Genomic DNA, 16,318 nt, shown 5'->3' with positions numbered 1-16,318 from the left:
CACACACACACATGCATACACACATGCACGCACGCACTCACATACACGCACTCATTCACATGCACACTTCCTTACACACCAGACACAGAAACTGACGATGGCAGTGTGTAGATGGCAGTGTGTAGATGGCAGAGTGTAGATGGCAGTGTGTAGATACCAGAGTGTAGATACCAGAGTGTAGATGGCAGTGTGTAGATGGCAGAGTGTAGATGGCAGAGTGTAGATGGCAGAGTGTAGATGGCAGAGTGTAGATGGCAGAGTGTAGATGGCAGAGTGTAGATGGCAGAGTGTAGATGGCAGAGTGTAGATGGCAGAGTGTAGATGGCAGAGTGTAGATGGCAGAGTGTAGATGGCAGAGTGTAGATGGCAGAGTGTAGATGGCAGAGTGTAGATGGCAGAGTGTAGATGGCAGAGTGTAGATGGCAGAGTGTAGATGGCAGAGTGTAGATGGCAGAGTGTAGATGGCAGAGTGTAGATGGCAGAGTGTAGATGGCAGAGTGTAGATGGCAGAGTGTAGATGGCAGAGTGTAGATGGCAGAGTGTAGATGGCAGAGTGTAGATGGCAGTGTGTAGATGGCAGTGTGTAGATGGCAGAGTGTAGATGGCAGAGTGTAGATGGCAGAGTGTAGATGGCAGAGTGTAGATGGCAGAGTGTAGATGGCAGAGTGTAGATGGCAGAGTGTAGATGGCAGAGTGTAGATGGCAGAGTGTAGATGGCAGAGTGTAGATGGCAGAGTGTAGATGGCAGAGTGTAGATGGCAGAGTGTAGATGGCAGAGTGTAGATGGCAGAGTGTAGATGGCAGAGTGTAGATGGCAGAGTGTAGATGGCAGAGTGTAGATGGCAGAGTGTAGATGGCAGAGTGTAGATGGCAGAGTGTAGATGGCAGAGTGTAGATGGCAGAGTGTAGATGGCAGAGTGTAGATGGCAGAGTGTAGATGGCAGAGTGTAGATGGCAGAGTGTAGATGGCAGAGTGTAGATGGCAGAGTGTAGATGGCAGAGTGTAGATGGCAGAGTGTAGATGGCAGAGTGTAGATGGCAGAGTGTAGATGGCAGAGTGTAGATGGCAGAGTGTAGATGGCAGAGTGTAGATGGCAGAGTGTAGATGGCAGAGTGTAGATGGCAGAGTGTAGATGGCAGAGTGTAGATGGCAGAGTGTAGATGGCAGAGTGTAGATGGCAGAGTGTAGATGGCAGAGTGTAGATGGCAGAGTGTAGATGGCAGAGTGTAGATGGCAGAGTGTAGATGGCAGAGTGTAGATGGCAGAGTGTAGATGGCAGAGTGTAGATGGCAGAGTGTAGATGGCAGAGTGTAGATGGCAGAGTGTAGATGGCAGAGTGTAGATGGCAGAGTGTAGATGGCAGAGTGTAGATGGCAGAGTGTAGATGGCAGAGTGTAGATGGCAGAGTGTAGATGGCAGAGTGTAGATGGCAGAGTGTAGATGGCAGAGTGTAGATGGCAGAGTGTAGATGGCAGAGTGTAGATGGCAGAGTGTAGATGGCAGAGTGTAGATGGCAGAGTGTAGATGGCAGAGTGTAGATGGCAGAGTGTAGATGGCAGAGTGTAGATGGCAGAGTGTAGATGGCAGAGTGTAGATGGCAGAGTGTAGATGGCAGAGTGTAGATGGCAGAGTGTAGATGGCAGAGTGTAGATGGCAGAGTGTAGATGGCAGAGTGTAGATGGCAGAGTGTAGATGGCAGAGTGTAGATGGCAGAGTGTAGATGGCAGAGTGTAGATGGCAGAGTGTAGATGGCAGAGTGTAGATGGCAGAGTGTAGATGGCAGAGTGTAGATGGCAGAGTGTAGATGGCAGAGTGTAGATGGCAGAGTGTAGATGGCAGTGTGTAGATACCAGAGTGTAGATACCAGAGTGTAGATACCAGAGTGTAGATGGCAGTGTGTAGATGGCAGTGTGTAGATGGCAGAGTGTAGATGGCAGAGTGTAGATGGCAGAGTGTAGATGGCAGAGTGTAGATGGCAGTGTGTAGATGGCAGAGTGTAGATGGCAGAGTGTAGATGGCAGAGTGTAGATGGCAGAGTGTAGATGGCAGAGTGTAGATGGCAGAGTGTAGATGGCAGAGTGTAGATGGCAGAGTGTAGATGGCAGAGTGTAGATGGCAGAGTGTAGATGGCAGAGTGTAGATGGCAGAGTGTAGATGGCAGAGTGTAGATGGCAGAGTGTAGATGGCAGAGTGTAGATGGCAGAGTGTAGATGGCAGAGTGTAGATGGCAGAGTGTAGATGGCAGAGTGTAGATGGCAGAGTGTAGATGGCAGAGTGTAGATGGCAGAGTGTAGATGGCAGAGTGTAGATGGCAGAGTGTAGATGGCAGAGTGTAGATGGCAGAGTGTAGATGGCAGAGTGTAGATGGCAGAGTGTAGATGGCAGAGTGTAGATGGCAGAGTGTAGATGGCAGAGTGTAGATGGCAGAGTGTAGATGGCAGAGTGTAGATGGCAGAGTGTAGATGGCAGAGTGTAGATGGCAGAGTGTAGATGGCAGAGTGTAGATGGCAGAGTGTAGATGGCAGAGTGTAGATGGCAGAGTGTAGATGGCAGAGTGTAGATGGCAGAGTGTAGATGGCAGAGTGTAGATGGCAGAGTGTAGATGGCAGAGTGTAGATGGCAGAGTGTAGATGGCAGAGTGTAGATGGCAGAGTGTAGATGGCAGAGTGTAGATGGCAGAGTGTAGATGGCAGAGTGTAGATGGCAGAGTGTAGATGGCAGAGTGTAGATGGCAGAGTGTAGATGGCAGAGTGTAGATGGCAGAGTGTAGATGGCAGAGTGTAGATGGCAGAGTGTAGATGGCAGAGTGTAGATGGCAGAGTGTAGATGGCAGAGTGTAGATGGCAGAGTGTAGATACCAGAGTGTAGATACCAGTGTGTAGATGGCAGTGTGTAGATGGCAGTGTGTAGATGGCAGTGTGTAGATGGCAGAGTGTAGATGGCAGAGTGTAGATGGCAGAGTGTAGATGGCAGAGTGTAGATGGCAGTGTGTAGATGGCAGAGTGTAGATGGCAGAGTGTAGATGGCAGAGTGTAGATGGCAGAGTGTAGATGGCAGAGTGTAGATGGCAGAGTGTAGATGGCAGAGTGTAGATGGCAGAGTGTAGATGGCAGAGTGTAGATGGCAGAGTGTAGATGGCAGAGTGTAGATGGCAGAGTGTAGATGGCAGAGTGTAGATGGCAGAGTGTAGATGGCAGAGTGTAGATGGCAGAGTGTAGATGGCAGAGTGTAGATGGCAGAGTGTAGATGGCAGAGTGTAGATGGCAGAGTGTAGATGGCAGAGTGTAGATGGCAGAGTGTAGATGGCAGAGTGTAGATGGCAGAGTGTAGATGGCAGTGTGTAGATGGCAGTGTGTAGATGGCAGTGTGTAGATGGCAGTGTGTAGATGGCAGTGTGTAGATGGCAGTGTGTAGATGGCAGTGTGTAGATGGCAGTGTGTAGATGGCAGTGTGTAGATGGCAGTGTGTAGATGGCAGAGTGTAGATGGCAGTGTGTAGATGGCAGTGTGTAGATGGCAGAGTGTAGATGGCAGAGTGTAGATGGCAGAGTGTAGATGGCAGAGTGTAGATGGCAGAGTGTAGATGGCAGAGTGTAGATGGCAGAGTGTAGATGGCAGAGTGTAGATGGCAGAGTGTAGATGGCAGAGTGTAGATGGCAGAGTGTAGATGGCAGAGTGTAGATGGCAGAGTGTAGATGGCAGTGTGTAGATACCAGGGATGCACCGAATCCAGATTTTTGGGGTTCGGACGAATACCGAATCCACTGATTCTGCAGAAACCGAATACCGAATCCTCCTCCCATCCTCAGTCCATTAACACAGTAAACACATTAATGAAGTAAACAACGTCCACAGTCCACTGTATTTTCATTTTATTTTAACTGGGAAAATAAAAAAGAATAGGCCTACGCAACATTATGCCAGAAAGACAAGTGGGAAAAACTATTTTGACAATTACCATATGCCCTCTCAGATCCAATCAATATCCCAAATATTAGACTTTTAGATTTCTTGAATTTCTTTCGGATGTTTCTTCCGCAAATGTTTTAAAAGCAGAGATCTTGTGTATTGTTTAGGCTCCTTGCCACCACGAGACAAATCGGCATTGCAAATTGAACATGTAGCTCGACTTGAATCGCCTTCTATTGACTGAAAGTGCCCCCTGCCAAACAACACTCTTTCTGCTCACAAGTTCCATTTTCACTTTCTCTCAGCTTACTGCATTGAACGGTCCACCTACGTGAAACACCTTCCGTAGTCAAAAAGCCCAACATTCGGCCGAAACCGAATCCTGGATTCGGTGCATCCCTAGTAGATGGCAGTGTAGAGTACAGAATAACGGGCGATTTTGGTTTCAGAGTGTGTTTTTATCACCTCTGTTTGGAAGCCAGTCAGACACATGACTGGGTTTGCTGTTGGTCTTCATTCTGGTCAGATGGTGTGAGAGAGGGCTGAGAATGTGATTTTCAGCAGGGCATCACTTCCTCTATCTCAACCCCTGCCAGGCCCATCGCCAGCCAGACCACAGCTGTGGGCCCTGGTCTTCCCCTGAATCTCAGCCTGGCTCCTGTCAGCTGGTTGCTGTAGTGTCGACTGATTGAATGATTAGATTGATTGATTGATTCATTGCCGGTTCAGTGCATAAACCAGCTATGCTAGTACTCTCAATTGCACCGATGCATGAAAATGTCCTAACACCTAGCCACAAGAGATTAGACCCACGGCCAAACCACTCACTCAGGAAACACCTTGGTGTTGTGGTGCCGCCGGGAAAAGAATAATGGCTGTAACTTGTGAGGCAGTAACATTGGCTGTCTGGCTGGATGTGACTCCCTTGTCCGCTGAAGGCTGTGTTTCTTCCCCCCCCCCCCCCCCTCCCCCCCCCCCAGATGGGCATGGGCGGAGCGTTCGGGCAGCAGTACGGCCAGGTGGGGGTGCAGCAGGTGGGGGTGCAGCAGCTGCAGAACAAGGCGGCCCTGCAGGCCAACAGTCTGGCTCCCTTCCCCAGCGACCTGAAGGGGGCCAGCACCGTGGCCAACCTGGTGAGTGGTGCCATCCACCCTTACATACACACTCACACACTCACTCAGTCACTCGTAGTTTTGTTTTCAAATGGGGGTGAGGCAGCTTTTCTTTTGATGCAGCCGTTAAATAGGATTTTCTTAAAGATGCTGTCAAGCAAATTCCATGATTTGCGTCTCAGTACATTATATACGTGTGAAATGAGTTGCTGAAAGCATGTGCAAAGCTCTAAAACTTTGCCGCACTGAAATGTGGAGTTAAACCGTTGAAGAGTTTCTCACCCGTTTTCCGCTCAGGTTTTGTATAGGCGGGGCAAAACCCACCTATCTACGTCACAGCCACCTATCTACGTCAGATCTCAGACGGTTTATATAACCTGCATTCTGTTACTCAGCTGGTACAATGCAAAGACAAAGTAATTAACACATAAAACACTCAGAGACTGAAGGTAGGCCTGTTCTGATATCTGCGATTGATTTAGCTAGTTGTTGCTGTTGTTGCTAAATTAAATAAATTCGAGGAGGCGGCGCTTCAACTTCTTCAGGCGACACGCCCCCCCAGTCTCAAGCAGAGAAGACTGCTGATTTTCTAATGATTTCAAAGCCTAACACACTTGTCTGTGTTTTCTTGTTTTGTTTTTTTGAATTTGGATGGGTAGTTAACACATTCCTCTGTGGTGGGATAAACTTAAAACTCATTTTCAGTTCTGCTTTACAGCATCTTTAAGTCATGGTGGGGGCAGGGGCAGATTTGCCCTTTCTCAGGAAGTGACACGTCCCATCCACGTGTCATAAAGCCTGCGCCCCTGCACTCTCTCACTGACACCTCTTCACTTACTCTCTCACTCTCTCACTCACAGTCTTAATCGCCCACTCCCACACACCCAGGGCTTGGTGACATCACACACCCTGTGCCTGGTGACATCACACACCCTGTGCCTGGTGACATCACACACCCTGTGCCTGGTGACATTTACATTTCTAGACTCCTAGTCTCCACTCTATCCCTCCACACTCACTTAACTATAATTATACTGCATTGTATGCACTGTTTAGTACGTGGTACTAGGGCGCAGCTGAGCAACATATCACAATAAAATGTTTCATTTCAGTTGATAGGGATAGTTATTGATCATTTTTAACAACCCGTTTTTTTATAAAGGTTAGGATAATTTGAGGGGAATTTAACCACTTAATTTATCAAGGCACACATGTAGTAATTAAAATGTCGACGCAACAATAAACAAGCGCAAATTCACAATGGTACATGCAAGCAATTATTGCGGGCCGCGGGACCAATTATAGAGCCGTAGAACTGCTAGTCACAGCCAAAAACACCCGCTGCGTCCTCCAGAGGCTGGAAGAGGCTGGGGTCTGAAGTCGGTTGTCGTATTCCCGTTTTTGGCTGGAACATATTTTACGAAGAGTTTCCGCACAGCTGCGTTTTGTTATCGTTCAGACGTAAAAAACGAACTGCGCTCGCTGGTAGGGATGCTCATTATTAACCGTGTAACCGCTAACCAACAATACGAATGTTTACCGGTTAATACTATCGCGGGGGCTCTCAAGTTTGATCAAAAGTCTGACGTGAGATTAATTCCATTCATGGTATATAGCAGGGCAAGCTATCCCTTCTCAGCGTGAGAAATGCAAGATGTTGCGTGAGAAATGGTTGAAATGCGCCAGTCTCACGAATGCGTGAGACTTGAGAGCCCTGCAATTGGTTAAACAGTGTTGCCAATTTAGCGACAACACAGCTATATTTAGCAACTTTTCACCTTCCAAAAAAAGTGACAATCTCCGTTTTCATTATGAAGCAGTAGCAAATTAACTAAACTAAATAAAATAATAACTGTACTTCCGTGTAGTTATAGCCGCCAATCATGCAGCCAGCGCTCTCGCTTCAATGGGTTATTGTTTTGTAAAACAGTTTTTGTTCTGTTGTTTATGCTGCTATTTGAAAATCAATCCCTTTGGGGGGGAAAACTAACATTTGTTGTATTGGTATTTATTTATTTATTGGTCAGACACTCATCCATTCTACATGTATAATCTTGTCGGTTCAAAGTTAGTGGTCGTTAATGATCGACGGTTATCGTTCAAGATCTTTTTTCCTAATGAGCATCCCTCCTCGCTAGCGCTAGAAATGGAACGAGCCCCACAAGGGGCCAACTGAAGTCAACAGATGCGTTCTCGTGGACCGGTCCACTTGCCAAGGTATTGGAACGATTATTCAGGATTCCTCTCGGTCTGTCCGTTGGGGCCCGTGGATGAAAAATGAACCAGAGGGGAGAAGCATTCGTCATGAGGCCTCCAGATACTGCTGAACGATTATCATAGTTTCACACAGAGAGAGAGAGGGGCAGAGAGAGGGAAAGGAGGAGATGAGGGAGAGCCAAAAAGGGGGGGGGGGGGGTGAGAGAGAAATGGGGTAAGAGTGCGAGAGAGGGAGAGAGGGATAGTGGAAAAGAGAGGGAGGGGTAACAGGAGAGTAACTCTTTCAAGGCACTAAACAAACAGTCAGGCTGCATGCAAAACCTTTTTTTCCAGGAACAGGAAACACACTAAATCAAGCCAGGAAATAGTTTTGCTGCCTTTTATTTTTGCAAAATGTTCAGGGAATCATTTGCACAACCTGCTTGCGGTTGTGTTTAACAGGCCTTGTTCTTCTTCTTTTGGTTTAGCGATAAAAAAAGAAAGAAATATCGATTCCCTGCCGCAATTACCCTGTCTCTCTGTTTCTCTCACTCAGTCGCCCTCTTTCTATGCAGACTACACCTTTACTCTCACGTCTCTCTCTGTTTCTCACTCGCTCACACTCTTACTGTGTAGTATCGATGGCACCTGTTGGCCTAAGAGAACCAACCCCCGAAACCTCCATCGCTCCTCTAATCACCCCACCCCCCGGTGTCTCCTCAGGCCCAGATGCAGCAGCAGGTGTCGGCGGTGGGCATGGTGCCTGGCGGGGCGGGCGTGGCCGCGGGCCCCACGGCCGACCCGGAGAAGCGCAAGCTGATCCAGCAGCAGCTGGTGCTGCTCCTCCACGCCCACAAGTGCCAGCGGCGGGAGCAGGCCAACGGGGAGGTGCGGGCCTGCGCCCTGCCCCACTGCCGCACCATGAAGAACGTCCTCAACCACATGACCCACTGCCAGGCCGGCAAGTCCTGCCAGGGTGAGTCGGTGGGGGTGGGGGTTTGGGGGAGGTTAGTTGGGGTTGCGTGGGGGGGGTCGTCACATTCTTGAGTTACTCTTGCACCTGAGTGGAATAGATTGAAATTCCTGCCCGTATAGATAGAATCACAGAATCATGCATGTTATTGTTTAGCTGTGTGTTGTGCCCCAGATGGTTCTTCGGCCCTAACCCCTCTAGAAGTGTTAAACTGTGTACTTGCAGACCTTGGTTATCTTCTGCACTGACTGTTATGGAAGTGCATCTCCATCACCGAGTTTGATGCAGTACACATCTGGATGCATTGACAACTATCTGATAGGATATGAAGCAACTTGCGATGCGATACGATTCACCCCTATTGCGATGCAGTGCGATTCGATACGATTCGACACGATTTTATTCAACCATGCGTGATTCCACGCAATATGATGTGATGCAAAAGAATATTATGGCATGCAGAATAGTACATTCTGTAGATCGTTTTATTTTATTTATTCGGTTCTTCTTAAGCAGACAACAAATTGTAAATGAACTAAATGCAATTTTTGCATCCCATATTTGTTTCCCAAGTACTGCAACTCGCTCAATCTCATTTATGCTGTTTATTTTTTACATCAAAAAACCACTTTGCTTTGTCACAAACCAACCTTTTCGCAAGCCCTTTTGTAGTGCAAAATAGAAACAAAAAAAATGAAAAGATTAAATGAAACCGGGCCTGGGCCTTGCCTTAAACCAGCGCTTCTGTCTTGTTCTGTCTGTAGTTACGCTCACAACACCTCACAAAGTTGAAACGTTTACCTAAACTGTACGGATGCTCACTGTTCTCCCCCCCCCCCCCCACCACTCCTCCCCCCGCCCTAGGACTGTTAAGTTCCCTCATTGGTGCAAGACGCCAGCAAACATAAATCTGTGACTTGTTTTAAAAGCCTGCCTGGGTGCTTAGGCCCAGTGTAAACAGTGGAGCTGCTCTCGTCTCCGTGGGTGGGGCCTCTGGACCGGCGGCTCCAGGGAGGGCTCGGCATGTCTGGGGGGGTGGTAGGGCCCCGACCTCTGACCCCTGTCCTCAGACCCCTGTCCTCAATATTGCTGATAGGAGTGGGGGAGGCTAATGGCTGGAGGAGTTAGACCTAGCGACCAGACTTGTTCGGTCGCCCTTCACTTTAAGTACCTTTTTCGTCTTGTAGTTGTATTTTATCTTTGTATTTGAGAAGAGAAAAAAAACGTTCTCAAGGGCCGTGCTAAGTGGGTATTTTATTAAATTTTTCTTCAAGATAAATGTATTTATTCACTGAAGAAAATCTGTTTTCCCCCCCTCAGGTTGTGGATAAAACACGTTTAACTTTCTTGTCTCGTGGAGTTTGATCCCTGTTACTCCATGACGTCTACAATCTGATTATCAGGCTTTTGAGTCCTTATTACCTTTATTAGTTCACTTCCACTATACTTGAATGCTCTTCACACAACCCCAATGACTCTCGGCCCTGTTTCTCTCTCAACTGTTCAATTCTCTTCCAACGCAGTGCTGAATAAGTCCCCTCTCTCTCTCCATCTCCCTCTCTCCATCTCCCTCTCTCCATCTCCCTCTCTCCATCTCCCTCTCTCCCCCCCTCACACACACAGTGGCCCACTGTGCCTCGTCCAGACAGATCATCTCCCACTGGAAGAACTGCACGCGGCACGACTGTCCTGTCTGCCTGCCGCTGAAGAACGCCAGCGACAAGAGGACCCAGCAGCGTGAGTAACCCTGACTGAGCATGCTCAGTCCAGCTACGTTACCACGGGTAACAACCATACCTGGAATAGAGAACAGGACTACACCAGCAGGGAGAGAGGACTAGTAACCAGCAGGTAGACAGGACTAGTGACCAGCAGGTAGACAGGACTAGTGACCAGCAGGGTAGACAGGACTAGTGACCAGCAGGGTAGACAGGACTAGTGACCAGCAGGTAGACGGGACTAGTGACCAGCAGGTAGATGGGACTAGTGACCAGCAGGTAGACAGGACTAGTGACCAGCAGGTAGACGGGACTAGTGACCAGCAGGTAGACGGGACTAGCGACCAGCAGGTAGACGGGACTAGCGACCAGCAGGTAGACGGGACTAGCGACCAGCAGGTAGACGGGACTAGCGACCAGCAGGTAGACGGGACTAGCGACCAGCAGGTAGACAGGACTAGTGACCAGCAGGTAGACAGGACTAGTGACCAGCAGGTAGACGGGACTAGTGACCAGCAGGTAGACGGGACTAGCGACCAGCAGGTAGACGGGACTAGCGACCAGCAGGTAGACGGGACTAGCGACCAGCAGGTAGACTGGACTAGCGACCAGCAGGTAGACGGGACTAGTGACCAGCAGGTACATGGGACTAGTTACCAGGATAGGTGACGGAGGATAGACTCGGTGACGGAAGATAGACACGGTGACGGAGGATAGACTCGGTGACGGAGGATAGACTCGGTGACGGAGGATAGACTCGGTGACGGAGGATAGACTCGGTGACGGAGGATAGACTCGGTGACGGAGGATAGACTCGGTGACGGACAGGACAGGCCGGTCTGGCTGTGTTTGGTGTTCAGTGGCGCCACCTGCAGGCGGCTCTCCCTCCTCCCAGCCCTGCTCTGTACAGGCTCGCTGGCTGCGAAAAGCCGTTGCGTCCGAGTGGATTCCTGTGGACCGCCGGGGCAACCCGACACCCGGGCAGGGGGGAGGGGCCCGCTCTCAGAGGCTGTGCTCTGATTGGTCGGAGGCCCTGTGACTGGTTTAAATGCCCCTGCAGAGGGGCGACAGCATGCTCCTGCTGTCACCGCTCAGCTCTGAGGCCTGGAGCCCAGGGAAACCCCCACTTACCTGCACATGTGGATTTAAATGTCAAATACGTATTTAGTCACAAAAAGAAATATATACGTGCATATATTTATAGTGTTAGGATTTTATTTCTTTATTTTTTGTTCTAATTAGTTGCAATGTTTCAGGAAGTTCTTTTATCATCCAATACAGATGAACAGGAATGTAAACGTTCTCTCCCCCCCGTCCCTGCAGCCATGCTGGGCTCCCCGGGCTCCAGCCTGCAGGCCTCCATCAGTGCGGTGGGCTCGGGTCCGCCCAGCGCCCCCTCCATCACCAGCACCACCCACATCGACCCCAGCTCCATGCAGAGGGCCTACGCGGCGCTGGGCCTGCCCTACGGGAACCAGTCCCCCGGACAGCAGAACCCCCAGGGGGGGCCCCAGGGCCCCCAGCACCAGCAGCTGCGCTCCCTCAACGCACTAGGTACCACACTGACGTACTGTCCACACACACACACACACACACAAATACATACACACAAACTCAACGCACTAGGTACCACGCTCTCCACACACAGACTTCACCCTCTTTCTCAAACCCCTCGTCTCTCTAACTCTCTCTGTCTCTCTGTCTCTCTCTCTCTAACTCTCTCTCTAACTCTCTCTCTCTCTCTCTCTAACTCTCTCTCTCTCTCTCTCTCTCTAACTCTCTCTCTCTCTCTCTCTCTCTCTCTCTCTCTCTCTCTCTCTCTCTCTCTCTCAGGCACCAGCCAGATGAGCATGCCAGGAGGCATGGGCGTGTCGTCGGAGCAGGGCAGCATGCACTCAGACTCCCTCCCCTCGTCCCTCAACAAGTGAGTCCTCCAGTCACCAGAGGGAACTCTAGCCTCTCCACGTCCTGCCCAGTTTACGGGTTCTCTCAGCGTCCTCGCTCACCAGAATCTCTCTCTCTCTCTCTGTCTCTCTGTCTCTCTCTCTCTGTCTCTCTCTCTCTCGTCCCCACAGTCAGCTGATGCCAGACGGGTCGGTGCCGGGCAGCATGGGGACCCTGCCGGCGGCCACGCCCCTGTCCTCCTCCGGGGTGAGGAAGGCGTGGCACGAGCACGTCACTCAGGACCTCCGCACTCACCTGGTGCACAAGCTGTGAGTCCCCCCGCGCCCTGTCCTCTACCCCCCCCCCCCAGCGTGACCCCTCCCAGGGCCCGCCTGACGTTTTCCCCCCCCCACCCCCACCCCCCTCCTGTTCTCGTTCTCTCCCAGAGTACAAGCCATCTTCCCCACCCCGGACCCGGCCGCGCTGAAGGACAGGAGGATGGAGAACCTGGTGGCCTACGCCAGGAAGGTGGAGGGGGACATGTACGAGTCAGCCAACAGCAGGGTAGGGACCGCCTGTACACACACATACACACACACTTGTGACACATATTAGGACACCATACCACATGAGAAAAATCATGTCATCAGACATAAATAAATTCACTCGACGGTGCTTTTCAGCACAGGAAACAGTTGAGGTTGACGTTGACCTAAAAAATTTAAATATGTTCTTCTGTGCCCATTCTAGGACGAGTACTACCACTTCCTGGCTGAGAAGATCTACAAAATCCAGAAGGAGCTGGAGGAGAAGAGGAGGTCTCGACTGCAGAAGCAGCCCGGCATGGCCCAGCCCGGCATGGCCCAGCCCGGCATGGCCCAGCCCGGCATGGCCCAGCCCGGCATGGCCCAGCCCGGCATGGCCCAGCCCGGCATGGCCCAGCCCGGCATGGCCCAGCCCAACGCCATGGGCCCCAATCAGGCCCCAAGGCCGACCAGTAAGAGCCCGCCTCCCCAGCTCACTCTGGCCTATCAGAACCTGCCCCTAGCCCGTCCTGCTGTTTGTACACCAGGTCTCGTACACACCAGAGGGTCCAGCTGCACGAGTCCCTGTCAGACGTGTCTGTGTGAACATGGCGGAGCACGGGGATGGGAGGGCTGCAGAGAGCAAGCCCATCTGTCCACTTGCTGAAAGACCCGTTTGACCAACTCTCTCTCCCTCTCGTTGTCTTTCTCCGTCTCTCGCTCTCTCTCAGATGGACCGGTGCCTATGCCCAATGTGCCAAATCAGCTCATGAACCGCATGCAGGTGTCCCAAGGTAACCCCCCCCCCCCCCCCCCCCCCCCGACTGATAATCTCCACTCTGAAACATACAGTACCAGTCAAAAGTTTGGACACATGTCCTCAGACACACGCTGTGACTCAAACAGGCGGGCAGAAAATGGGGTGGAGGTTGTGGGTTTGCGTTTCAACTAAGTTGATTATGGGGCGCAGGGGAGACTTAATTACACCACCCGCCCACCTCTATTCCCGAGTGGTGTTAACCCACTGCTTAATGTGTGTGTGTGTCCCACAGGACTGAATCAGTTCAACCCCATGGCGATGCAGAGCGTGCAGATGTCCCAGACACCCATGGGGCCGCGGGCCGCCTCCCCCATGACCCACCCCCAGCAGATCAGCATGGGCTCGGTCCCAGCGGTGAGACTCCACCTCTCTCTCTCTCTCATCCTCCCTTCCTCCTATCTCTCACTCCCTCTCTCTCTCTCTCATCCACCCTTCCTCCTATCTCTCACTCCCTCTCTCTCTCATCCACCCTTCCTCCTATCTCTCACTCCCTCTCTCTCTCTCTCATCCACCCTTCCTCCTATCTCTCACTCCCTCTCTCTCTCTCTCATCCTCCCTCCACCTGTCATTTATTTATTCCCCCCCCCCCTCTCTCTTTTGTCCTCTTCCCCCGCCCCCCCCCGTCCCCCCAGATGGGAATGTCCCCCTCCAGGATGCCCCAGTCCCAAGGCATGATGGGGGCTCACCCCAACAGCATGGTGGGCCAGACAGCCAACCAGGGCCAGTTCCTGCCCCAGAGCCAGTTCCCCCCCGCGGGGGGCGGGGGCATGAACGTCAACCCCGGCCAGCCGTCGGCCCAGGCAGCTGTCACTCAGGTGAGGAGGCGTAGCCTACCCAGTCGAACCCCGGAAGTCGTCTGCGCAGGGTTCACTCCCCGAGGACGCTAGCTGCGCTTTCGTGTGTGTGTGTTCATGTCTGAGAGAGCTCTAACCAATCGTGTCCTGTGCCCTCCCTCCCCCTCCTCCCTCCTCCTCCCCCCCCCCCCCTGCAGCAGAACTCTAGCCTCCCCCTGAACGCGCTCAGCTCCCTGGGTCCCCAGCTGGCCCCGCCCTCCCTCCGCGCCACCCCGCCGCCGCCCGCCTCCGCCCTACAGCACCACGCCCCGCCCGCGCCCCCCCAGGCCCAACCCTCCACCCCCGCCGGCTGCGGGCCCGCCTCCACCCCCACCCACGGCCCCCCCTCTGCCTCCGCCCTGGGCACGCCTCCCCCCGCCCCCTCCCGGCCGCACACGCCCCTGCAGCCCCAGGCGGAGCCCCAGGCGGGGCAGAGCCTGCCTCAGCTCCCCAGGACGCCGGTGAGACCCCCCCCCCCCCTCTCCTTCTCCCCCCCCCCCCCCTCTCCTTCTCCTCCCCCCCCTGCCTTCCCATAACCCAGCCACACCTGGTTCCATTCACAGACACGACTCGCATTCCCATTTGAAAGTGATTTAGAGTGTCCTGAAACGAGACGTCGCTCACATTGGACAGATGACTCCGGGTTCTCTCCCGCCTCCAGCTTTTCTGATCCGACGGTGCGCCTAATGTCTCTCTCCCTCTCCTCTCCCTCCATCCCTACCCTCCACCTCCTCTCTCCCTCCACCCCTGCCCTCCATCTCCTCTCTTTCCCCCTCTCTCCCTCCACCCCCTTTCTCTCCTTCCCCCCCCCCCCCCCCCCCCCAGCTGTCCCAGGGGCCGGTGGCCAGCGTGGACCACCGTGTGCCCACCCCGGGCTCGGTGGCGGAGGTCCACTCCCAGCAGGCCCTGCCCGGGGCCAAGGACGAGCAGCTGAAGGAGGAGGATGAGGAGGAGGAAGAGGAGGAGCGCGGCAGCGGCTCAGGGAAGAAGCAGGCCCACTTTAAAATGGAGGTAAGGGACCTCGCCGCAAGCCCACGCTGCCCGTGGCGTTTACGGGGAAAAGTCAAGTATTCTGTTATATGCTATTTAGATAGATGGAATCGATAGGATTGGTATTAAGTCATTATTTAAAAAGCAACAATACTCCTACTGAACTGGGTCCTTCTCTAACTCCCCCCCCCCCCACACACACACACACACACACACACACACACACAGGATGAAGATACCAAACCCCTGTCTGTGAAGAAGGAGGAGCCAGACAGGCTGGAACCAAAGCATGAGCCGATGGACGTGGAGGACAGGAAGTCGATGGACGCGGAGGACAGGAAGCCTGGCGTGAAGACTGAACCCAAAGAGGAGGATGAGGGCGGGGCCAACGGCACAGTGGCCTCCACCTCCCCCACCCAGAACCGCAAGAAAAGTGAGGACACACACACACACACACGTACATGTACACACTCACCCCCCCCCTCCCCCCCCGAGAGTGTCCTATAAAGGCCGAGGCCAGGTTCTCTGTGCTCATGTCTAACCTCCAGCCTGTCTCCCCCCCCCCCCCCCCCCCCCCCCCCCCTCAAGTCTTCAAGCCTGAGGAGCTGCGCCAGGCCCTCATGCCCACCCTGGAGGCTCTGTACCGCCAGGACCCTGAGTCCCTGCCCTTCAGACAGCCTGTGGACCCCATGCTGCTGGGCATCCCGGTGAGGACACGCACACACGCGCACACACACACAGGCTTAGATACACACACACACAGATACCCATGTGCACCGACACACCACGCTTCTCTCGCGCAGACATGCATGACATAGATACTCACACAGTGAGCTGCTATGTGTGGCATTCCTGGACCCCCAGACCCGGGTCATTTCCCCTTCACTGTATTTATCCCCCTCCGTCCCCCCAGGACTACTTTGACATAGTGAAGACTCCCATGGACCTGTCCAGCATCAAGAGGAAGCTGGACACGGGCCAGTTCCAGGAGCCCTGGCAGTACGTGGACGACATCTGGCTCATGTTCAACAACGCCTGGCTGTACAACCGCAAGACGTCGCGCGTCTACAAGTACTGCTCCAAGCTGGCCGAGGTGTTCGAGTCCGAGATCGACCCCGTCATGCAGGGCCTGGGCTACTGCTGCGGGCGGAAGGTGAGGGAGGGAGGGAGGACTGTAAAAGTTGGAGAGACTTGCTGATGGTGTGGAAGGCATGTGTGTACATTTCAGCCGTAGGAAGAACCAATAACAGTGCTTAGATGCGTCAGTAGCCAAACATGCCTTCACCCCTAATCCTAGCTATGTTCTAACTGTTTCCGTGTGTGTGTGTCCATGTGTGTGTGTGTCCATGTGTGTGTGTG

The 16,318-nt window shown here is 52.8% G+C and overlaps 1 protein-coding gene across 1 annotated transcript in view; it reads left to right on the top strand.

Annotated features, from left to right (window-relative positions):
- The window catches only part of crebbpb (CREB binding protein b), a 41,156-nt gene that overhangs the window by 12,500 nt on the left and 12,338 nt on the right, over window positions 1–16,318 (top strand). The window contains exons 3-18 of the mRNA XM_067230881.1: window positions 4,890–5,042; window positions 7,941–8,193; window positions 9,814–9,927; window positions 11,232–11,462; window positions 11,742–11,832; window positions 11,984–12,121; window positions 12,239–12,356; window positions 12,543–12,789; window positions 13,048–13,110; window positions 13,369–13,490; window positions 13,769–13,951; window positions 14,128–14,430; window positions 14,795–14,980; window positions 15,188–15,392; window positions 15,548–15,666; window positions 15,873–16,112. Coding sequence (XP_067086982.1) covers window positions 4,890–5,042; window positions 7,941–8,193; window positions 9,814–9,927; window positions 11,232–11,462; window positions 11,742–11,832; window positions 11,984–12,121; window positions 12,239–12,356; window positions 12,543–12,789; window positions 13,048–13,110; window positions 13,369–13,490; window positions 13,769–13,951; window positions 14,128–14,430; window positions 14,795–14,980; window positions 15,188–15,392; window positions 15,548–15,666; window positions 15,873–16,112 — 2,766 coding nt within the window. The remainder of the gene's footprint in view (window positions 1–4,889; window positions 5,043–7,940; window positions 8,194–9,813; window positions 9,928–11,231; window positions 11,463–11,741; window positions 11,833–11,983; window positions 12,122–12,238; window positions 12,357–12,542; window positions 12,790–13,047; window positions 13,111–13,368; window positions 13,491–13,768; window positions 13,952–14,127; window positions 14,431–14,794; window positions 14,981–15,187; window positions 15,393–15,547; window positions 15,667–15,872; window positions 16,113–16,318) is intronic.

The sequence above is a fragment of the Osmerus mordax genome, chromosome 3 (assembly GCF_038355195.1).
Source record: "Osmerus mordax isolate fOsmMor3 chromosome 3, fOsmMor3.pri, whole genome shotgun sequence".
In the NCBI taxonomy this organism is placed as follows: domain Eukaryota; kingdom Metazoa; phylum Chordata; class Actinopteri; order Osmeriformes; family Osmeridae; genus Osmerus; species Osmerus mordax.
This window is presented reverse-complemented; position numbering and strand designations above follow the sequence as displayed.